A 26,243-nucleotide genomic window follows, 5' to 3' on the forward strand; every position below is an offset into this window, starting at 1 on the left:
CTTTTAAAAATTTAAGAACAAATCAACACAATGAGACTTCAAATACAGCTGCCAAAGAACACATCATTTATGTTGCTGAATAATCAATTTAAACAAAATAATAATAACCATTCTGTTACTGTTACAATGGTGGTTGGTGGTTATTATTCATTTTAATGAATGTTTAATAAAAAATGTACGATAATGACATTTCTCTATAATAAAAATATGTGAAAACTGACTGAACTGAATGTTACTGTTTCTCACTTGCCAAATCGATTAACTCAATCAATCACACCAAAATCAATAATAATAATGACAATTATAGCATATCTATGCTATTTTATACATTTAATGTCATTAAACAAAAGCTACATCTACAATTATACATTTTGTTTTATTTGAATTTAAATTTCTGAGGAATTTTAAAAAATAATGTATATTATTTTGTCACTTTTCTCCACTTTTTGTTTTACGGAGTTAATCGATTTGGCAAGTGAGCGGCACATTTATTCCTCTCTTAATAAGATAAGGATTATGAATTATGTTCAAACATAACTGCAATACAAAATTTAGCAATGTAAAATAATTATCCACTCCATCTGTTTTATAGAAAATTGTAAAAATGCAGCCTCCAAAGAATCAAGGGTCAATTTTATTTTATATTTGTATTTGAGTCCATCAAATGAGGGTAGCCACCATTTGCCTTGTGGCATAGCTTGGAATATTTGTAAAATAAGTTTCCAATAACTCCTACATCTGACCTTTTGGTCAGATGTAGGAGTTATTGGAAACTTATTTTACAAATATTCCAAGCTATAACTCCAAACTATATTGAAAGATGCCATCAGATTTTGTACCTGCAGGACATGCAAATACAAAATATAATTTTAGCAGTCTCAAAGAATTTAATTTAAAACAAAATATAGTGTTTATACATCAATATTGATTTATAAACACTGATGTGGATTCCACTTCATACATATTCCACTGATCATTGTATATATTTCAAGAAACACCATTATTTGTTTCCCTCTAAAGTAATTAGCACTAAATTGAATGTAGTGCTAAACTGAAGATGCCAAACGAGAATTAACTTGTAAATAGATATAGTAGTGAGATCTATTTACAAGTTTGTCATACCATTTGGTTATAAACAATGTCATTTATCTGTAGTAATTCAGAGATATTAAAGGGTTCTCTACTCATTATATGTTAACTATAAATCATTAATATAAAGTAATTAAAACACTTCAATATGAATAAAAAATGGCATTAAAATATTTATTTTAATCAAATTAACTCTTATATTAGAAAAATTCCAATGATATTTCAGTATGAATTGAAAACTGCCATTTTTTCATATATAAAATCTTATTTCTGGCTTTATTATGCCAAAATTTATTGAGTATTTGACATACATTTTTTTATTTATTTATTCAAAGCAATATCTTCTCTAGACAATTATATACATTATATTACAATAAACATATCTACTTATGAATTAATTATATAATCAATTAAATAATCTTCGCATTTATATAATTACATTTATTATAGTAAGTACACTTAAAACAGTTTATGTAGGTTGAGTAAATCTTTTAAAATTATTAAGGCAGGAGTTGAAAATGATAATGAAAAACTTGATATAAAAACATAAAATGGATTATGATCTATAAATAAAGTTTTACTTCCAGTATGATCAAAAATTTTTATAAAAATATTGAGCAAAATATGAAATTTAATATTAAAATTCCATATATGAATGAATTTCATAAAATTATGAAATTCAAAAATCATAAGATTTGTCTATTATAATTTTTTTTACTTGGAGTCGAGCATTGATAAGGCTTCCAAGATAAAGGATTAAATCCTTCTGAAGGACATTGCTCTTGAAATGCTGTTACAGAAAAATTTGAACTTGCATTACTAGATCTATTTTCATTTAGTTTTTTATGAATATTGGGTAATGTAATTTGTTTTTTAGTATTTCCAGATGAATCATCTTGCAAAAAGTTTGAAGTGGAAATATTGCTGCTGTCTAATGCTTGGACTGCATTACATAAACGATGATGTAAGCCAGACTGAATATTCAACTGAACATACTCAGAACTACCAGTTTGATAACCTGTGTCTTGAGTTACAGAATTATGTTGCAAGTCAAGTTGTTTATGTTTGCCTTGAAGAGCAGTATCTTGATAACTTAAATTCATTTCTTTATCTGACAGCTTTGTTTCATTTGCTTGGTTATCAATAATTGATGATTCAAAGCATACATTATTTGTTTCACTTTCACAACTCATATCTGCAACCGAAGTATCTAGAACATCAACATTTAGTTTTGGAATTTCTTTAATAATTGGCAGCATCTCCGATTCTGAATCGTTTTCGTTCATTTTATCTGCAAATAAAATGGAAATAAGTTATCATCTAATATTGTTATAATGATAAATCAAGTAGACTTTTCTTTGAATCAAAATTAATTATTACAAACACACATTTTTTTGTGTTAAAAAATGTTCTGCACAGAGGATTACATAACTCACTCTAGAATCGAATAACTTCTAGAGCTATGCCTCTAACCATGTGGCCAACTTTGTTAATTCTTGCAGTGTGATGATATATATATTTCAATATCTAAGAATAGTCATCTTATAGCTATTTTATGCATTCATATTTTATTAGTCACTCTTATTTAATGCCGAGAAAAAATATAATGATTTACTTTAAACAAATTGAGTGTTTTGATTATTTGAATAAAAAGGGTTTAATTTGGGAACTAATAAAATCTTTAAAAAGTTAAATAGTTTAATAAATTATTGACAAAATTAATAATTACAAATTTAATAAATTATGTTGACAATCATTATAACAATGGGTTATAACTTTCTATAGACTGTTTCGTATTTATTAATTAATAGAAAGAAGCCTACAAATACAGCATAGTATATTTTGTATATACAAAGAGAGGAAAAAAAGCAATTCTATCTTTATTTTGGTTGCTTTTGAAACATGTTTCTAATCTTTAATTTCGTTTTTAAAAACACAATGTAGTATATTCAGAAAATACTTGACCATTAACATCCTTTATTAAATTATCTCTTGCATCTATCAAGATGTGTTTTTCAAGCCTTTATTGACCATCAATTGACACTAGAAGAATAAGTTTGTTATTTTACTACAGCATTTACTCAAGGTAAAATTTAGCATACATGTAAACTGATGAACAAGAACTTAGAGCATAACTTATCTCAATGTAGGTATACAAAGGAGCAATAGTCACAAGCATTTTATCTTATAATAAATTATTTAAATATTTGACAATAACCCATCACTCATCGCACTATACTGAAAGGAAATTTGTTATTAAAAGATCACATTTGTTAAGTTTAACTGACAAGACTGTCTTGTTTATAAAATTGCAGTGCCATCCTGGCATACCAGCTGAGGTATGAAGGAATACATGTCAGGAGTTGCAATTTGGCACAGAATATTAAGTGGCTAAATCATGCATGCATAAAAAAAAAAAAAAAAAGAAATCAGAATTGTACGTATTCAGGGGACTGAGAACAGAGTCAAAATTAAATACAAAATGGCAACACTACAAACAGGCACCAGTGTGAGATTTGCACATGTGTTGCTTGTTGGAAAGTTGGAAATGCGAATGTTGCAAATTTGAATTTTGACAAACGAATCTTTCAAAAAAACCCATCCCGTGTTATTCCCAACATATCTCTGGTCGCAATGTATTGACCTTGACTGGTTGACCCAAGATATCTCGTTTCAGCATCGGAATGTTTTGAAACTAGATGGCGCTAGTCATTATAATTTTATATTAAAACTAACTTCCAAAATATAATTTTTTTCTTTTTACATTTATATATATATATATATATATATATATATTTTGTTTGTGCAAAATAAAAAAATAATTTCAGACGATACAATAGCCATGATTATTTTTTCAAAAACGGGAAATTTTTGTTAGGCATCAACAAAAATTCAATCTCGGGTGACACGCAACGGACAGAAATTTCGACATTGGATAAGTTAATTTCACTGAAAATGCCTCATGGACAACTTTGTGGCTGAAGCCGGCAAAGTTTGAATGATCACTCTCAAAACCAGCATTACCAAAAAAGATTGGAGAATGAGAATGAGATCTGCAGTGAGCGTTAAAGTGATCCCGCTTAATAGTGTCTCTGAGACATAGTCTTGTCCCAAATATGGGCTTGCCATTTTACTTGTTTTTACATATATACAGAGTGATATGAAACTCTTAAAATTAAACTACTAATTAAATTTTCTATTAATGTACAAAAATTAAATTATTATTATTAATTATTTATCTTTATTACATATGGAACACAATACATGGGATGTATAATAGAAAATTAGATAATGATAGAATAGATTAAATGTATTTGCTATTTGATAAGTAAATATTTGAGCATCTGTTGCAATATCCTTGAGAGAAAAAATGACATGCCAAATGTCACTGTATCAGCTTTAATCCATTTTAAGCATTTTTTTGAATCACTGTTTAAAGATCAGGAGATGCCACAGAAAATTTGAAAATTGGAATGGAACAAATTCAAAGATTGAGATGGCTATGATTTATATTTGTAATAAATATACACAGAAGAAAAAATGGTTTGGTGTGGACTACAATAAAAAATTTTGAATGAAAAATTAATAAAGAAAATGCATACTTACTACAGGATAATAAATAACTTGATCTTAATGATAATTCCTGAGATTTCACATGTTCTGTCGAAGAACTACTCGGTAATACATCTATTCCTTCAGATCTGGAACCTTACAGAAAAATTACAAGAAAATATAATTTTAGTATGAAGTAAAAAAGTTTCTTCTCCCTTTTTATTTCAAATGATGCTATCTTATACTTTTACAACATAAAATAATATGAAAATAAGTAATAATTATTATGATATTATGATTATGGCAAAAGTGTCAGCCTATCACTCTGGGAAACCTAGATTCTAATCCAAGTCAGATTTTCAAATTTTCATGGAAAGTCTGACTCAGATATGCAAGTTCATTCTTCATCACTCAGTTCGTTTTCTTCGTACAAATTATAATCATTTTGTTTAGTAGATTTAAGAAATATAGAAATTACAGAAAAGTATACTAAAGTTTTAATATTAAATTTAAAAAATTTTTTTTAAAACTTTTACTTTGCTGAATAATGAATAAATAAAAATTTTGCTTTTTCTTTTAATATTTTTAAAAATTGCAAAAATTATTTTAAATCATCGACATGTAAATGTATAAAATGCATTAAATACAATTATTTTTTAAGGTTTAACAAAGAAATATTGATGTTCATCATATCACATTTTGATGACTCCTAATCTACTATATAAAACTGAAAAAAATGGGCAGTCTCTGTCACGGTATTTAAATTGACAATATAAATTATTTTATATTTTTACAGTATAATATTCAGTATATTATTATTTTTATTTATAATTTGGTATGCCCCAATGCCTGCATCAGGCTTTTCAACTTGTAATAAAATAAGATTCATTGTACAATAAATATTTCATTTTATAATGTTCTTATGAATACTATCAATCAAATCCTAGATAAGTGTTGATGATAGATTATCAATCAGTTATTATATGAAAATGAAAAGTAATGTTTCATTAATAAAAAATATTAAATTGGCTAGTATTAAGACAAGAAACAGAAAACAAGAGGTGGTTCTTACTTGAAGTGCATTTGCTGAAGTTTATTATTTGTTCAGAAAAAAGAGAGTATAGAAAATTATTTGAAATATGACAAAAAATAAAAGTAAAGTTTAAATATTAAATAAAAAATTCTCTTCTTTTATTGAAATTGATGAATTAAATGAAATTATCAAATCTAATCAAATTTAAAAAATTGAGTACATTTAAAATGATGGTTTTTATTATTTCATCCTTCGCATAAAAAGAAATTGGAATTTCAGGTGAAAAAATTAGTTTAATAGATTAAAAATACAGTATACTCCTTAACAGTTATTAAACTTAAGAAGTTGATAATTGAATTAAATAAAACTAAGAAATTAACTTACTTGTAGATGGAGTTTGAAATATCGATTTTCCAATTGGTGAGATTTCTGGTGGAGTACAATAAGTGCCAACTATCAGTGAACAGTGACGAGGACAGTGACGAGGAGTTAATGGACTAGATGATGACTGAGACTAAAAACAACAACATTTCTATTAACTTACAGAAAAAAAAATAATAATAAATTTAAAGTTATAATTTTAGTTATAAATTTAAATCTAAATGAAATATAAAAAAATCAAAGTAATAAAACATAATTAAAAACTTCATAATCAATTTTGAAATATATATTATCAAAATGTTCATATCTGGAAACTATTTACAGCAGAATCTGCTTATTGTAATCATTTTGTGAAATGTCTATACTGATAATCAGATGATAAGAAAAATAAATAAGACAGTAAAAATTCTGATTTTATTGACTGACACTAAAAGAACAGGTTAAAACAATTAAGAAATGTATAACTTGAAGATTTATTAATTATTGTTAATTAATAGTATTCACCCAGCACTGTCTTTAAAACAACTAATGTACGATTGAAATAAAAAATGCCAGTGATTTAAACTACTTTACTATGAGAAAGTAATGATTAAATGATATTAATGTTTAATATTTTAAACACTGGTTAAGATTTATTACACACAGTTATCATTCTGATTGATAGTAAATTGATCAGTCTTAACCATTACATGTAGTACAACATATAACTGAGACTGATAGCATGAAAAAATAGCTTAAAAATGCCTAATTATATGATGCTTATTATAACCAAATTCTACTGTATTTATGTACAGTATGTATACATTTATGTACTGTACATACACACAACAGTATTCACTTATTGTAATCAGAAATTGGTTATATTTGGCATTATATTCAGGTATCATAATATATATACAGTAAAATCTTCTGTAATTAAGGCTAGGATACTTATTTATATTCTTTATACTCTCTAAATCTTTGTTATCTTTGTATCTTATTCTTTCTCAACAATAATTGTTGTAAAGAAACCACATATTAAAAAAATAATTTATTTCTATTAAAATAGTTTTGGCAAACTTTAGAGATGTATTCACTTAGAGAATAAATTGGAATGCATAGTTGACTTTTGTAGTAATAATTTTTTAATACCATTTACTTAGTTCAAAATCTTTTAATTGAAAAATGTATTATAACTGTAATTCATTGTAACTAATTAAAACTGCTAAACAATTAAAATTTTAACCATGATGAAAATCAATTTTTCAATTGTAGGATTAAATTATTATTTTTAATTGCCTTTTTGTTTAATCAATTACTGAAAAAAATAAGTTTATTCAAGTTGGAAGTACTAACTAAAGCATACTTTACATCAAGCTTAAGCCCAGTAAATAAAACATATTTCTTACTTTGCAAACATTGTGCCAAGCAAGAAATAGCTATGAAGTAGCTGATGTCAGACTATGAAATTTCATGTTACTAACCACATGGACATGATTTATGATATATATTATTTACCACTGCATTATACAAGTCTTCTGTTTAATATTAAGTTCAACTTTATTATTATGTTCATTTAAAGCAGAGGTTCTCAAACTTTTTCGATCCACCACCCCTTTGTTCCATAAAGTTATACCCAGCGCCCCCTAACCCATCAGTGACCCCAACTTTTGCCTTTGGTTCAGTACCCTGCCTCCAGCGCCCCCCCAGATTTACTCACTGCCCACAGGAGGGCGGTAACGTCTGCTTTGAGAACCCGATTTAAAGTGTGTAAGTCAGATTCTATCTTCAGATTTATCATCTCATTTGATGAAAAAAATCAAAAACTCTTAAAACACTTAAAACATCTAATTTCTGGGATATGAACAGTCTTAAAATGCTTAAGTTTACTTTCAATAACTGATGAGACACCATTTCTTTTGCCTACACAAGTATTTTTAAAAAACATTTTTTGTTGATATTCTTGATAATTCAAAATATACAAAAAATAATAAATTAAAAATTTATAGAAATTATCACTTTATACCAATATTGTACTTTAAGTCATGGCAGCTGATGATCAGTAAAAGTTCAAACAATAATATTCAATTAACTGATCATAATTGACCAGATGAAAGACTCAAATTTTAGGTTCAAATATAAATTTGGTTCACAATACTATCTGTTCAAGAATAGAACCTGTTCAAGATATATATTTCATGTCCAAATCCTTCTGGCATACAATTAAATTTTATCTAGTAATTGAAAAATTTAATCCTGGAAAAATTAACAGTTAATTGTATTAGTTAAAACATGATTGATTAACAACCCTAGTTACAAGGAATCTGGATACTTTTATTGCAATGAATAAAGTCTAAGTAAAAATTTAACTTAATTTATCCTCATCCTGAAATAACCATTATATAATTATGCTGTGAAAGATCCATAACCTTATTGATTTATTATAGAGTAAGCTATTTTATATTAACAATTAAATATTGGGTCATTTTTATGTAAATAATGATGATTTAATTTGTATAGTTGATAATGTGTGATACTTAAATAATATACAGATGATTATTATTTAGTTTAGATTTAATTTAATATTTAAGACATTAATTAAATAATTTCCAATTTTATAGTATTCAAATAAAATTTTATTATTAATTGTACTTACTGAGGTAGGAGTACAAACATAGCTATCATGATCACCATGCGATTTGGGAGTAAGTGGAGGAGATTGTAATTTGGTTGAGCTAAAAGTTTCATAAATAAATGATTTATTGAAATGTCTTATTCTTATTATTTTTCTAGATTATATATATATATATATATTAGATTTTAATAATTATATAAAATTAAAATGCTTGTATTATTCATCCATCTGTTGTTATCCATTATATTAGAATGGGATAATTCTGAAAGGATTTATTGTGATTTACTAGGTAGTCCAATATAAATTTTTAAAAAGCATGCAATTCTATAAAACAAAAATTAATGAAATTACTAAAAAAAAAATTAGAATAAATTTAAATTTGATTATCTTTTGTGCAAAATGACACAAACAATTTCTATAGTTATATCACAAAAGAAAAAAGTTGCAATTAATTAAAAAAATTGTAATTAAAGGTTAAAAAAAATGCAGGTAAATTAAAACAAAATTAAGTAATAATAAACGAATAAAAATTATAAAAACTAATTATTAAAAAATTTAGTATTAATTTTAGTTTGAAAATAATAATAAATTAAACCTAAAAATTAAATTTAAAGAAGTAAGACTTCCGCCTTTAAACCCAAAACAGTGATGGAACAGTTTGCTTTTAAGATATATATAGATTTATATCTCACTGATTAAAATGATTGAACTGATTAACATATTTATACAATTAGACAAAATCTTTAATACATTATATTTTATATGCTTTCATAATTTCTTTTAAAAAGTTTGAGAATCACAATAAATTTTTAAACTAATTTTTTGGAGATATTTAAAGTTTCAATATTATCAAAATGCTGTTTGTCACTAGCTCATATACAGTATAAATTATTATTAATTAATATATATAATTTTGTTACATAACTCTGGATATCTTCTATTTCGAAGTTAAGACAATGAAGAAAATATACACATTTTCAAGTCTATGTTTAATCCATTTTCACCAACCACAGAGGTAACAGCTAAAAACACATGAAGAAAAACTTCACGAAAAGACAAACAGTAAGTAGAAAATTCACATGGTTAAAATGATATCAACTTACTGTTTGTCTTTTCGTAAAGTTTTTCTTCATGTGTTTTTAGCTGTTGCCTCTGTGGTTGGTGAAAATGGATTAAACATAGACTTGAAAATGTGTATATTTTCTTCATTGTCTTAACTTCGAAATAACATATATAAATTAAATTAATGTAAGAGATTTACATACACACAGAAGTTTTTAGATTTAACAATATCTTTAGAATTATAATCTTTAAAAAATTAAGACAAATTAAGAAAAAAGCCTATGAAAAAATAGAGTTAGGTTTATGTGGGTTGAGTCAATGTGGCTAAGCTAAAGCATGTTGCTGTCTTGGGAATATTTAAACTTTTGTAAATGATTCAACAAGCAAATAACATAGAAATGATTCCAACTTCAGCACCAGGGTGAAATCTACATTCTGGAATCTGTAACTGGCACGTAATGCATATATATTGTATATCATGGTTGACAAACATTTTTGAACAATCATGTTGTTGTTCTTCAGGTCAACTGGTTAAGGAATTCCCTGGACAGGACTCACCACAGTCCTTGCCATGTATGTGTCCGATCCCGAGGTTGAGGCGCGATTCGAGAAAGCTACAGTCATCATTAGCACACCCCACCAGGAACATCTCAGGTGGCTAGAAACCATAGCCATCTATAACGCCGGTTGGGTAGCCACGTGCGTCAACTGGAAGGAAGAGCTGAGTCTATCTCTGGCCTGGCAATCCCTGTTGGATGCCAACCCGCAGCTACCTCCTCCAGCGCATGACCATGCATGTCAGACAAGACCCACTTCGTCAGAATGACACCTGATCCCAGCGAATAACATACACTCTGTCCAACATTGATCCCAGCGAATAACATACACTCACAAGAACAACGCGATTGTTTGAAAACATTTGTCAACTGCGATATACAATATATACGCGTTACGCACCAATTACAGGTTCCAGAGAGTGTAAAAGCAAATAACAATGTTTATTTTATTCATATGTTTAATTATATTAAAAACATTAATCTTATATTTTGAGATGATTGTAGAGGAGTCACAATAGCATGAAAAAACTGAGTTAATGTTGCTTGACAGACTTTCTTATTCATGTCCTTCAAGACTTCAGCATATGAGAGCCAGACTGCTTCCAAAGCTCACTTAAACTTCAGATTTCAATCAGGAATAGAGTGATTCCTGATTGAACTTCTTACACAAGCTATCAATAATGCTGTATATTTTTGAAAGCTTATAAGCCATCACTGACAACTTTAGCATTTTTTCTGTTCATTATCTTCTGCTTCACTGTCATGCAAATTTTCTTTAACTGTCATATCCAATTCTTTCCTTGCGAGTTCTGCAACAGCCTGGTACCACATGTTCTCAATGTCTACCTTCCTCAAATCCCTCACCAACTATCTGCTTTGCCATCTTTTATATTATTATATTGGATTATTATTATGTTGGGTTAAGTGAGATATACTCAGTTAACACCGGTGGCTGTTAGTACCTAAGTGTGATAAAGTTTGTCACACATGGTTTTGCAGAAGGCATTGTTGCTGTAATGTGGCGACTTCAATTTGGTAGTACATTAGTTAATGTACTTTGCTTTATATGTCAAAAAATGTAAAAATTTGAGTTAACAGAAAGTACATTTTTTTTTACAAGTATTGTACTGTAATGAAAATATTGTAAAAGCAATTTGCAAATACATAAATGTTTTGCAAATAGCCTTGTGATAGATCACATCTTTTCAATCATGAATAAGCAAAAGCACAAATATCAAGAATTACCCATACCAGGAAAACAAACTAATTCTTATTGAAAAGATAATGATTAATGTTCAGTTTAGACTATTTTGTATAATTTTAAATAATTCTGTATTATTGTATTTCTCTCTCTTTCATACATTTCTCATCATTTATTACATATTATTCAAATTTTCATAAATTAATGGTCAAATTGATAAGCATAAAATCAAACATCATTTGAAAGGTTTTCCTTCTTCATAAAAATTGCTTCACTGATAAATATATGAAAATATATGATTATTAATAATGTATGAAAACAGTTCATTAAAATTTTCTAAATTGTTGATTATAATTTATAAATTGGCATTATGGGTTAGAGTATTATACAACTATTAAGATTAAAATCAATTTTCACATATAAATTATTTTATTCTATTTTCAAACAAAATATTTTAAAATCTTGAATATAAAATAATTTATATTTATCAAAATTATTATTCAAATTAAATTTAAAAAAAAGCAAATACTAAATACTATAAAAATGTACAGTCTAATAATAAAAACTACAATACTGTATAACAAAAACATACATTTCGTAAAATTATTAATTGGTACGAACATTCCAGAAAAATATACTATGAAATTCAAAAAATATAACATTTCATAATTTTATTAAATTTCATGCTATGCTTTAATTCATAACAAAATTTCTTTTGTTAATTATGAAAAAAAATATTAATTATATAACTTATTTCCATTTTAATTACATATTTTAATCAAATGTGACAATTATTATTTTTTAAATAAATGAAAATTTTGCTGTAATTTTTGAAAATAAAATTATCGTATATTTTTATCATATTTTTCTGACATTTTCACAAATATGTCATATTGTATCCCTTATTAAGTATTACAAATTAAGTAAAAGTCTGAAAGTCCAGATTCCTCAAATCTGAATTTTTAAAATAAACTTGAGTAAATTTTATGATCTGTTATTTTCTTGTATTATTGGGAAATGTAACAATAGCATTGTATTATAACAAATTTTTTAATCAGTGAAACTCAAGTAAATAAAGTACCATATTAGATCACATTCATTATGACTGCTCCAAGTTCCTAAAGTAAAGAATAATTGCTGTGTTCTACAATTGTTCAAAACATTTAAAAACTCATCATAATCTCTATATTTCCAAAATACATTCTGATTGCATTCATAGTAAAAACATGATTTATGATATACCTGTTATCTTTTACTTCATCCCTGTTTAAATTTGAAAGTTATCTCTGAGAATCGAAAAATTAGATCATCCCAATCCATAAGCAATCTGGATTTGCAGACTCTTTATCATAATTAGTATGTAATTTTAAATAAATTAACTTCAAGTTTTCTCAAGTATGATGAAATTTCAGTCTGTTTTCTTACAACAAATAAATTCTTCATTTTTGAAAACATAAGTACAAATTTTTATAAGATTAATCTTATAATACAAAAATGTATTCAACTTTTAATTAAAATGAATTACTATCCAAATATTTCAAATACACAATATACTTACTGTAATGAATGAGCAAGAATTCTATCAGCTCCACGTGAAAACAGTTTACGTCTGAATGAAGAATTACTCAATGAATCTGCCTCATTATATAATTCATCTTCTATTTCATTACAATTATTATTATCAGGGACATCTTCAAATGTGAAGTAAGGTGCTGAAAATTTAAATCACTTTTTCAATAATTATTCATCAAGTAAAAGAAAACTTTTCAATTAAGTAATTTAATCCAGTGTTTTTCAACATTTTTCTAATAACAGCTCCCTTATTTGATAATTTTTTTCCCTTTGAAATCCTACTTCTTTACCAATGCAGAATTATTGTGCTTTTTTACCCTTTAACATCATATGCAGGAAGCGTTATGGTACTGCTCAGCATTATATTTTGCAATACCCTTGTTGAAAATCACTGATTTAATCCAATAAAATGTTTAATTCTAATAACAATAATTAAATAAATTTTAAATACACTATTTTAACTAATAAACCAGCTGATGTGTTCATTTGAAGTGATGAACTATTTTATGTAATTTTATTAAAATTATTTAAAAAATACTAAAAGTCAAAATTTTCAGGAAAAAAAAAATTTGAGAAAAACTAAATACAGATTTTACAATGGAGATATCTGACTCCAAGAAAGAAAAAAAAAATGTATTAGAGGTATAAACGTCTAACCAAAATCTAATTTTCTGAAAGCTTGACCAAATCAGTAAAACTATTATTATTTTGTTTGTAAAGACACTGAAAGTTTTAATTAAAAATATTGGAGAGTAAATTTCTTACAAGCTATTTATAAACTTAGAAGTTCTGTTTATTATCTGCTCTGTTCCAATTACAAACTCATAAACAACTATTTTTCCTTCTCTTGATATAAATTTACCTGTTCACAGTATTTATTCAGTGCGCCAAAATTGAAAAAATTTTCTATTGATTAAGAGGAACAATGCTTACATCTATAAATTATTTAAAATTAAATATACTAAAAGAAATTTTTAAAGATTACTTAAATACAGGAATACTAAAAATTTGGATTTTAACTGCTTAACTGTTTTCTTGTAGACTACTAAACCAATTCTTAAAATCATGAATTAGTTTTTAGTCCTGCACACAATAAATGATGAATTTATTCTTTCAAAGTAAAATATACAGTATTAAAATTTCTCTCCACCAGTATTATAGTATCAGATGCAAATTTCTCTAAAATATTCGATGCTTTAATGTGTTTAGCATATCTATATAAATAAAATATAAGCACTCTAAACATTTTATAGCAGACTCATTGCTGAGTTCAGATATTACAATATTCTTTGGTGATTGAAAATGCAATGTATTCCATTAGTGTAATATAAATTAATTAAATTAAGAATTTAATTAATTATCTTTTATTGTGAGAAGGATTTTTTTTAAACATTAGTTTATGTTTAAGAATGGTTTTTATAGAAAATTTACAAGAAAAAGTTTGTGCTGTTCAAATTAAACTTTAATGTTATTACTAAATTAATTAACAAACTAAACTTAAAATGAATAAGTAAATGTATTAACTCATTCACTTAAAAGACAATCTATAAAAATTATTAATGTATTTAATCATTTGTATTTATTTATATATTTTTTCTTTCTATTTATATAAAAAGAAAAAGTATATTTTTTTCTGATTTTATAATATACTAAATTAATAAACACATTAAATGAAAAGAATATTGTTGCATTCAGGTTGGAACACTAATCAGTTCAGTGCTTTACTCAGTCTGAACTTCACTGAAATGAAAGTTAGTGCTGGTCAGAGCAAACTTAGTTCTCCCAAAATGACATCAACTTGAACAAAAATTATGAAAAGTTAATATATTGGATTATTTATTTATGTAATAATATAAATATTTAAATTAAATAGCTATAATTAATCACAATAAACTATATGAGTTATTTAAAAATGTATATATATTACCTAAAAGTTCCATTAGATTGAAATTTGGAGGTAGGGTTAACATAGTTTGTGTCCATACTGAAAATAAATATAAAAAAATTTATTTACGATCCAAACTATATCACCAAAGCGTAGAATACTATTCATGTGGGTATCATATCATCTATCAAAATATATATAAAATAAAAAATATATAATTGATGTTAAAATTAATTTTCTCCGAAATAGTTTCTAATAGTATAAAATAGATTCTCTATCCTAAAATCATATACTTTTACTTTGAACAATATATCAACAGTTTGACCAAATCCAGAAGTATTGGTCCACTCTTATGTTAGTACACTTTACTTTTTTATAATGTAATGGATCATTTTATGATAAAAAAATCTTTATATATAAATTTTTTGAAGTTGTAATATAAAATTCTATATCAACTGATGATTTTTGTTTTCCTTAAATTATTATAGCAGATTCTGATCAAGTTTTGTCTAAAATATTTGGTAATTGACTCTGTTATAAAAACTTAGTATGCTTAGTAAATTTAAACTGACTTTTGGTTTCATATATCAAGTTTTATATTTTTACTGTTTGAAGCAAGGAAAATATTCTAAAACTTTTTCATTATTTAAAAAATAAAGCTATAAAAACTAACATTTATTTTTCTCATTGTACAATATTAAGTATTTAAAAAACTTCATACCATCCTTCTTATAATTTGAGTCGTAACCTTGTGAATCATTAAGTGATTTTTCAAATCTTGTATAATCTGAAAAAGTGAATAAAAATTATGCTTTTGTAACAGTATTTCAAAGTTCAGTTCAAAGTTATTATGAAGAAATAAAATCATAAATTTGAAGCAAATAATAAATGGAAGTTTAGACAAGTCCTGGCAATCTTAATCTTAAAGCAGGCACTGATGCTGATATTGTAAAAATTTGCTATTCAAAAGTTTAATTCCAATAGTTAATATTGCTGTATTAATAAATAAGTTGAGTTTAAAACTATTATTAAGAAATATGAAATATAAATATTCTTTCTATAAAAAAGTTTGAAGTATATTTATTCTTACTGATAAATTTTCTTAAAGTAACTTTAGAGAAAAAGGTTTAAAGGACTGCATTAGCAAATACTGTATAGGCATCTAGTAATTTATCTAGTAATATTCATGTTCTAAAAATTAAATCCTAATTGTCTTATATATAGTAACATATTCTAAGACTAACTATTAGATTTATTGGAATTCAATAATATAAGTAAGTAGATAAGAAATTTTTATTTATCAAAGTAAGTATTTTGTTATTTTAGTTACACAGTTTAGATACCAATTACATATCTCCCAAATAGCTGTCATAATTTCTCAACAAAATGCAAATACAACTCAAACAAAAAATGCTTCAGACACTTCTTGATTTTAAACTATATTATGTTTTGAACATAGTAAAAGAAAAAATGACAATAAATTTGTTTACAAAATTTGTTGTACATTAAACCAAGACCTTTATTAACATAAATAACTTAATCAAAATACAAATGCTTGCATTAATTTTAAAGAGATAAATACTTGAAAAAGTATAAATTACAAAAAAAACTTCAAACACCTTTAGATTTGCCAATTATTTGCTTTATAACTATTTGATGCATACTGCTTTTCAACGTGCCATTTCTTTTTACTAATTTACACTAAATAAATATTGCTACTTACATGTAACATGCAAAATTATAAATAAATCATATCCAGTAATATTTAAATAAGTATAAATGTTTCATTTTAAGTAATCTGCAAATGCTGAAGGTGTTTGAAGTTTTTTGTTAGCTATGATTTCTTCAAAGATTTATTTCTTTGAAAATTTATATGAATTTGGACTTTTATTGAGTTAATTACATTTATTGATGATATGGTTTAATACAAAATAATTTTTTTTAACTACATAAGTTTTTGTTTTGTATTTTGCTACCTTTAAAATCAAGAGTTGTTTGAAGTATTTTTATAATTGAGTATTGTTTAATATCCTTTGTAGAAAAAATAATTTGCTATTCAATTATAAGAAAATTTATTTCAAAATTAACATAATTGTCAGAAATATCATCATTGTACAAAGTGGGTAAATAATTTTTATTTCTTACAGTCTTGGAATAATGCAATCATTGATATTTATAAGCAATTAGTTAAATCATTGCATATCAGAAATATGTAAGGATATTAATAAATTACTTTCATTAGATACAAAAATGAGTACAATACACCATTTATATTTATAAGATTCACTCTTAAATCACAGAATGTATATGCAAGAGAATTTGAAAGAAATATGTCAATTTTCAAACAAGGACAACTAAACTTTGTTAAGTCTATTAGAAAAAAAATTCATAAAGTGCAGAATTAACCAGCTTCTCTAATCCCAGTCCAGACTAACCAGCTCTCTAAAATCATCTTTACTCTATATACTAACACATTATCTTTGCAGTATTGAACTTTGTTAATTTTTGGGCAAATTACTGAGAACAACTGGATCATTTGAACACTAAGATCAAGTTCTTTAATCCAGTTGTTCTCAGTAGAGTTCTTTTGTCAGTGATATTGGCTGGAAGCATCATGATGCCAAATAAATGCCTTCTGAACTATCAGCCCTTTGACATTTGCAACAACTAGTTGACCTTTGTTAATCCACAAACACTTTAACAAATGCTTTGCAGATGAGATTGTAAGCCTTTGAAATGTTTTATGGCCATTTTTGAAATGATAGAGAAATAGCACGTGAATGTGTTCTTTAGAAAGTTTCATACTACCAAATACGGCTGATAGATCTATTCCAGGGGTATTATGAAATGCCTCCGATTACTCTACTTATATACCACATTGAACAGTCCAGAACATTTTTCCAGCCATTTCTAGAAAAACTTTGAAATGTCTAAATTTCACCTTTACAATCTGATATGGTGTTTGATAGAAATAATGCTAAGATAAAGAGTATGATTTCTGAAAAACCTATACAGATTAAGTTCTTCATCAAGACTGTAATGAATGTTTTTGTTTGTTTTAAAACTATCATCCTTTTTGACACTAATATAAATATAACTATATTTATAATTAATATAATTATAATATAATTGTTTTATATTATAATTATATTAATATAAATAATATATATATATTTTTTATATTAATCTATAGAAGAATTAATATAATGAAAACATTTCAAAGAATCGATATCAAATATATAAAACTGAAAGTAAGTGAATATTGATATAATAAGTGTGTGTGTGTGTGTGTTTTTGTTTCATTCACAATGAATAAAACTTATACATAAAAGTTTATATAATATAAAAAATTAAATTTAAATTTGTTTTAAATTATAATTTTTAGTTGCTTGATGGATTTGAAAGAATAAAATAATTTAGAAAAATGGGTATATTAACTTTTGTATGATTGATGATAACATGAAAAATCTCAAAAGTTTAATATTTAAATAAGATATCATTGAACTGAAGATTCAGTGGTGCTTATTCTGTATACTTCTCTATAAAATTGATGTTTAAAAAATAAATAATATAATTATTTATTGCTTCCAAGCATTAGTAAGGTATACAAATAAGTTGTTTGCATACCTTACTTAAAAATTTATTAAAATTTATCATCTAATTTACCTAATACTTACAAGCAGTAGATGCAAGATTTGGAGAAAAAGTAACATGTTTTGCTAATGCTCCCCAAGGAGAAGGAACAATATTATTTTGAGAAAAAAAGGTCTCAATTGCTTTCTGGGCTTTTTCTTCCATTTCTGAATCCAGACTGTAATGAAATGAAAAACAATCATTTAAATAAATAAAAATTGCATTTTACAAATGTAATTTTTTTTCGATAAAAATAAACAATGCACTAACAGATTTACATGTAAAGTTAATTTTTGTTAATTAAAAATTAGAATTTATTTCAGTGATTCCCAAACTTTTTCAAGCCACTAGTCTCTCTGTTCCATAAACTAATACCAAATGCCCCCCAACCATACCTCAATGCTTCCTAACCCATTTTCCCTTGTATGAGAAAGGCTTGGAAAATTTTCTTAGAAAAACTTTTCTGTGCACCTCATACTTTGTGTCCTTATTGTACATTGTTTTCCACAGCTGGAAACAATTAAACACAATGTTCTTCTTACCCATTTTAATGGAGGAAAGGGAAAAGTTGTCAGTGATCCCAACCCTCACCTATGGTTACTGTTCAGTACCCTGCCTCCAGCGCCTGCTGCCATGTACTTGTCTCTTTTCGTCTCCCTAGATTTATTCACTGTCCGCAGGAGGCAGGGTAGTGCCCACTTTGGAAACCACAGATTTATTTAATTTGATATAAAGTAATATTTAGAAAAATAGCTTTATAAAAGAGTGCTCATTAAACTGCCAAATTTCAAGAATACAAGCTAAAATCTTATAAAAGTGCAAATAATTTTTTAAAAAATTATATTTGCTGATTTTGAATTTTACACACTATTATTCTAATATTCAATATGCATATTATTCGGTGTAACTATCAATTATGTTTTATCTTAACTTAAAATATACAATATGTATAATATATTAATTAGTAAGTTATTCCTTGTCAAATAATATTTTTTAATATCTAAAATAATTATTAATGATTTTACATTAAACAGATAACAAAGAAAAACTTTCACATTGATAAAAGAAAAAAAAATCCAGCAATCAGTTGTGTAACTTTCCTGGCAAAAAATACTCACGCTTAAGAAACACTATGACACTTTAGCCAAAAGTTAAAATACAGTGTACTATCATCTGTTATCAGATATTATTAATTTTTCTAAAAAAGGCAAAAAGAAAAAGGCTTAATTTTGAGGGTAGAGATGAGTTTCTAAATTAATGTAAATTCCAATAACAAGTAAACTTTTCATTAAGTCTGACCCCATTTAAGATATGACTAATGACCACCCCTTTATATTCCTACCCCATTGACCTTTAACCATCAAAATTTATTGTATTTACTCGCATATAAGATGATCTCTCATATAGGACGAAGTGTGACTTTAAAGATCAAAATAAAGAAAATTAGATTTATTAATACAATTCTAATTTTATTTCATTTAATCATAAATAACTATCAAATGCACGTAAATGCACGCATTGTCCTGCAAAAATTACTGGCATTTTAAACTTCAAGGAAAAATCTTGTAAAATAGACAACATAATTTGTTCATGTAAAGCTGGACAATCGGGAACAATTTTTGCTAATTGTTAACAGTCAATCAACTCTCAGTCGATTACATTTATGAGTTTCTCCGAATTCTGATTTCCAAATAATCATCTGTTTTTACATAGGAATAGATTAAAACTTATCAGGCTCCAGTGTGATTTTGGAATTCAATTCAAAAGCATTGCTTTTCCTATTGCTATTCATCTTTACTCCTGACAATACACAAGAACAATTCAAAGGATCCAGATAAAATACTTTTGTTTTTAAATACCAGAGGATGACCATTTGGTAGAAAATGCAAATACATGGTTCAGAAAAATTATTGCAAAAATGCAAAGAATATTTCGCTTGCACATATAGGGCAACCACATTTTTGAAGCAGTGAAAAATGAATAAAAACCTTATCTTATATGCGAGTAAATACGGAAATAGCATCACTGCCCCTTATGTACTGTACAAGTTACCATGCCAAATTTCACTTCTTAACTTTATCCCATTCTGAGGTATTAAATAAATGCCAACACATACTCTGGGCATCAGTTTTTTGTCTTTTTGGGTTCAAGAAGTCTCAAAATTTCAAGATTCCAAAAGCCTGGGAGATCAAATATGACACAATTACAATATTAATGCAAATGGGCAAGTAACCCATGTTATGTAATAACAGCTAGGAAAGTAAAAATTATTTAGAACATTGTTTTTAATTATGAGATCTCAAAACTAAAAATTTTTATTATATATTGTAAAAGTTACTTACAATGTATATATTATATACATAAAATATACTTTAAATGCACTCAAACTATTGAGACTGAAAGATTGAAAGCAAAGTAATTATTTCAAAATTGCTTTCCAATCTTGAAATAATTACTTTTTACTCGCTGACAAATTACTTAGTTTCTAATTATTAATTATAGCATAATAATAGCTTGATTAATTATGACAATTGTTTGGCTTATTTTTGAATCATTTTGATACATTAATATACAGGATGATTACAAAAGAATACCCCAACTTTGAAAGACTATATCTCTGCTACCAAACAACTTATAGTGCCATTCCACAAATCATTGAGTAGGAAACATTCTGAAGTTTCCTACTTAATGATTTGTGGAATGGCACTATAAGTTGTTTGGTAGCAGAGATATAGTCTTTCAAAGTTGAGGTATTCTTTTGTAATCATCCTGTATATTATAAGAATAACTAATTAATTAATTATTGTATTAAAAAATACATTTTAAAAGTATTAATTAAATAATTACTAGAGATCTCCTGATTCCTGTTGAGAAGTTTCATCAATATCTACAGGATGTAATGTTGCTAGCTGTTCGATTGACCATCGAAAAGTCTTTCTCTGAAAATATAATTAATATTCTTTATTTTTTACAACATTTTATATAAAGTGTTGTTAAACCACTGAAATTCAAAGTTTACTAAAATGAAATAAATTTTTTATTTTCAAAAGATTACAAAAAATTTCAAAAATAAAATTTGACTTCTTGTTGTATGAACAGTTTCTTATTTAAATTTAATGTAAAGTAAATTTCAATAATTCAAAACCAAAATTTTAATACATTGATTGCCATCGTGTCATTTAATAAAATGATCCCTGACACCATTCTCATTAAGCATGTTATCACATGCAATAGTCAACATTTATTTTTTGCCAAAAATCTTGTGCAAGTTATCTTATAGTTGGTATATGAAACAAAGTTCTTTGCACAGGTCAATTATAAGATAACTCAGTCAACTCAGAGATAAAATCAAACAATTATAAATTATAACAATGGAACGTCTGATCGAATCAAATGTTCCATCATCCACCACTAAGAGAAACCATCAGATAACTAAATGTTGTTGCAATTAACATATTATGTAAGTTGCAGACACTTTAGAATTTATACTGGGTTTGTGTAATGAAGCAGGTTTAATATGAATTAGCAACAAGTTGTGATGCTTATATTACCTTATCATGCATTGTTTGTTAAACTTTACTAATAAAAAAGCAGCAACACTACTGCTGCACTCAAGAATAAAAATTGCTAGAGATTCAAGATATTTTAAATTATTATTACATAAATTCAATATAAGCTTATCATGATACAAACTTTTTTTCAATATTTTAGGCTTATATTGACTTTTACATATTGAATTGCTAATTAATTTTATCTATTATTTTTCAAAATTTTTCATTAGTGTTAGCAGAAAATATTTAAGCAGTGCAGGTTCCATCTCTACAGCTTTAGTTATATACTTGGTGACTTATCTGACATTACAGTACTTAATACTATCATTTCTTTCCATATTATTTTCCATACTTCAATTTAATCTGAAATTATGTCTATGAAAATATTCTAACTAGTTAAAGTACTGTTGTCTTGTTTTTCTGTTCAATCATCAGAATTCAGATAACTCAATGATAATATGAAAGATTAAATACAACTTTAAAGCAAAAAAATTTGAAAATACCAAAACTGGAATAAAATAAAAGTGCAGAATCAAGGTTTTTTTTTTATGATAAAATATACTTTGCTGTGATAAATTTGAATATTTTAAAATCACTTTTATACAAAAGAAAAAAACTCTGGCAGCATAAATAGTATTTCCATAGACAAGTATATACAGTATATACACATTTTCAACAGAAAGTTAAATGCTGTTAAAAAAATGATAATCGTTATTAAATGACAAATCCGATGTATAATGATAGTGAAAAATAAAAATTGATAATAGTATATTATTAGTATTATTTAATTAAATATGTTGGTAAATAATAGTGTGTTGGCAATAAACCTTCCTTTTTTTAGAAAATTTATTGCCAACATTATAATTTGTAATTAAAAACAGTCTATAATCACATTATAACCCTTTTTAATTTTCTATTGAAAAAATCATTAGTATTTTTCTTCATAATAATGATTTTAAATGGTATTTAAAAATACTATTCCTTTTTCCCCCCTTTAAATTCTTATCAATTTTTGTGAATCATTCATCTTTGCACGGCCAATCTCTAAAATATTCACTAAAAACAATAAAAACTGAAAAATAATATAAACACTCAGACACATTTCATACTAGTTCCAGCAGGTCCATTTATTTGGAAAAAAAATTAGTTTTTGGTCACATTTGGAGATCTTTGTCAAGTTCTATGTTTCCATAAATCGAACACTATTACTCAAACAACTTTTTAAAAAAAGGAATTTGAAAATCATTACATTGCATATAGAATGTTCCTTTTTTCCAAATAAACAGATCTGTTGGAACCAGTACAGAAGGTATCTGTGTTTTAGGAATTCATCTCATCAAAGTTCAATTCCAGATACTTCTTTTTGCTCTCACACAACTGATCTACCTCAGCTGGTGTTAATCTCACCCAGCTGTAGTAAAATCTTACCTAATAAATAACAATAATACATTTTCAATAATGATGATAATTTCATATCATTAAAATAATTTTAAGTAATTCAAAACATATAAAATTTCTCAACCACTTATCCTCAGCAACAATGTAAACCACATACAACACCTTATTTTACCAAGAAAAACATTTAATAATCACAAATGTTTTTGGCTTGTTTCACAAGCCATCCTCAAATATTACATTCTATCATTACAATACAACCTTCCAATGGAATTTTGAATATAATTTTAAATATGAATAAAAGAACACAATTTTAAAAAGACAAATGTCATCTTTTATTACTAATTTGATTTGATTTTGTGTAACATTCATCTTTGTAAAATTGTTTTGTGTTCTTTTATTCATATTTAAATTTACTATATTCAAAATTCCATCAAAAGGTTGTATTCTAATAACAGAACGTAACATAATGCTCGAGGATGGCTTGTGGAACGTTTGTAATTATTAAACGTCTTCCTTGGCAAAATAAGGTGTTTTATGCGGTTCAAAACATGTTTATCAATTGTTTGAGTTTAATACACAAATTAAAATATCTTTTTACCTGAAATTTACAAGGAAATAATAAGACAAAGTTTTAATAATATATAATCAAAGTAAAAGTATATTGTGATATATGTTACCAACCTGTTTTTTAGTTTTCAAAGACGCAAACACTGAAGGCGAACAAGAATGTAGTTGCAAGCTTTCCGGTTTCACTTCAAATGGATTATAAGATATTTGAAATAAATTTTTTTTTGGAGTTGCAGATGACAAACTCGAATTTGTTATTCCTTTATTATGAAATGAATTTTCTGATACTGTACATTGACTTTTATCTTCATGAATATGCGTTGAATCATTTTGTTCTTGATTCATTGTAAATTTTTTACGTGTTTCTTCATTAATTGAGTATTTTCGTTGAAATGAAACTTTTCCTTTTTGACTGGAATACAAAAGAATCGAATCCATCACTTTCGTAACGATTTATTTAAATCTAAAAACGCTTTTAATTAAGTCTTATTTATAATAAATTATAAATAATTTATCATTTCGTTGTTAATTACACAAAGCTTCAAGTAAAGTTGATAGTTCAGCTGCATAATACTCTATTGTGTTGAGTTCCATTAAAATATTCGACGACAATAATAAATAAGTTTTAAAAGCAAATTACGTTCAAATCGAAAACAACTAATACTTTTTAAATAATGAGTAGAAGCAGAATCCAGCCAATCAGATGGCATTAATATTACAGTAATGCCATCTGTTGTTAAATATTTCTGCTTGCTTTAAATTTCAACATCACGTATTAAAAAATATGTATAAATTATTAATCCGAATCAAAATTAATTTTAAATTAAACTTATTATTAATTAATAAGTTGTAAAAATTTTTTCTATTATACTTAACGATTGGATATTATCTATGTAAGTAATTACTACAGTGGCTAGAATACTCTAGCCACTGTAGTAATGGTGAAGTCCTAACACGACCATTTGGTCCGGTCCGAAGGCTAGACTTAGACCTAGGCAAACTAGACACGGAGTCAGTTTTAGGGAATGCGAAATGACTGCTGTGCAGGCGGTCCCGATTGTAAAAAGGGCCCCGAAGATTATGCAAAATTGTTAGCAGTCAAATTTCACAAAAATTACTTTGTCGGTAAAATTGAATTTTTAGTATTTTTAAAAAATGCCGATTGTTTACCGGCTTTTATAAAAGTTTGTTCAATGATAAGCAAGAAATATAACATACATCTTTGAATAGAACAGCTGTGGATCTATTTTTTTTTAAATGCTATTGGGATGTGAGATGTGGATTTATTCGAGCCTATGGGATAATTTAAACTTGTACGTCTAATCAAGTGCGTACGGCAAGAAACAAAAACGCTTTTAATAAAAAACATATTGATTTTGTTTATTTGTACAGGTGGGAGCCGGTAGGCCAAATGGCACCTCAATCTGAAAGGTCCATTGCGCATCCTACAAGAAATTACTATTTGAAAAAAGACTTTAGACCTCTGGAAACCTCACTAGGGCTAAAAAAGGAATAATCCATATGAACAAGTACGCCTGAACAAAGATCTGCACACTCATAAATGAAACGCAGAGGAGTCTACTGAGCAGATCCGCAAAAGCAACAAAAATCTAAGGAGCATTGATTTTGTTTCTGTGAAATTTATTTTGCGTTTAATTCTTTCCAAATTCTTTCTTTTTTCTTCTTAACGAGTCTCTCCTCTGCGCTAATGTTTATTCAAGGGGTGTTTTAAATTTATAAATTTCTTCAAAGTCGTTCGATTATAGCGACGGTAAAAAATACACAAATTATAGAAACGGTAAAAAATACACGGGGGTGCCGGAGCACCCCCTATGCTTCGGCACCACTGGACCGAAGGGTCGACACCGCTTTGCGATGATTAGTTCGTCAGGACTGACACCACTGTGTCTTTAAGGACAGACACAGAAACTTTGATGGCCGCTAAATTCGTTTTTGCACGCGAGCAATCGCGTTTGTAAGCGCTCTGATTCGGGATGCTACTATGAATTTAACAACTAACAATACCCGTTTATTTATATACCAAAGAGATACAAATTAGGACACTTAGCTAACTCTAATTCTGAATAACAATTATAGGAAATCATTAATATCGCGGGTCCCTGTCAGAGAGAGAGAGAGTTCACAATC

The 26,243-nt window shown here is 26.5% G+C and overlaps 1 protein-coding gene across 1 annotated transcript; it reads right to left on the bottom strand.

The window, feature by feature from the left end:
- Positions 1-1,266: 1,266 nt before the first annotated feature.
- On the bottom strand, positions 1,267-24,751 carry bora (aurora kinase A activator-like protein bora). The gene is made up of 10 exons (XM_067284205.1): positions 24,210-24,751; positions 21,427-21,518; positions 18,624-18,757; positions 15,668-15,733; positions 14,989-15,045; positions 13,048-13,201; positions 8,691-8,769; positions 6,059-6,188; positions 4,696-4,797; positions 1,267-2,380 (listed from the first exon to the last, which is right to left on the bottom strand). The coding sequence occupies exons 1-10, from the start codon at positions 24,531-24,533 to the stop codon at positions 1,776-1,778; spliced, it is 1,743 nt and encodes a 580-aa protein (XP_067140306.1). The 5' UTR covers positions 24,534-24,751; the 3' UTR covers positions 1,267-1,775.
- Positions 24,752-26,243: the final 1,492 nt, after the last annotated feature.

Source organism: Centruroides vittatus, unplaced genomic scaffold (assembly GCF_030686945.1).
Source record: "Centruroides vittatus isolate TY-2023 unplaced genomic scaffold, ASM3068694v2 scaffold_1152, whole genome shotgun sequence".
Lineage (NCBI taxonomy): Eukaryota > Metazoa > Arthropoda > Arachnida > Scorpiones > Buthidae > Centruroides > Centruroides vittatus.

Excerpts from the sequence above, each read along its gene's own strand:
- bora (XM_067284205.1), bottom strand. The coding sequence starts at position 24,533 with ATGGATTCGATTCTTTTGTATTCCAGTCAAAAAGGAAAAGTTTCATTT. Across the intron at positions 18,758-21,426 it reads CAGGAATCAGGAGATCTCTA|TCTGGATTCAGAAATGGAAG; the intron begins GTAATTATTTAA and ends ATTTCATTACAG. Across the intron at positions 15,046-15,667 it reads CTCAAATTATAAGAAGGATG|TATGGACACAAACTATGTTA; the intron begins GTATGAAGTTTT and ends ATTTATTTTCAG.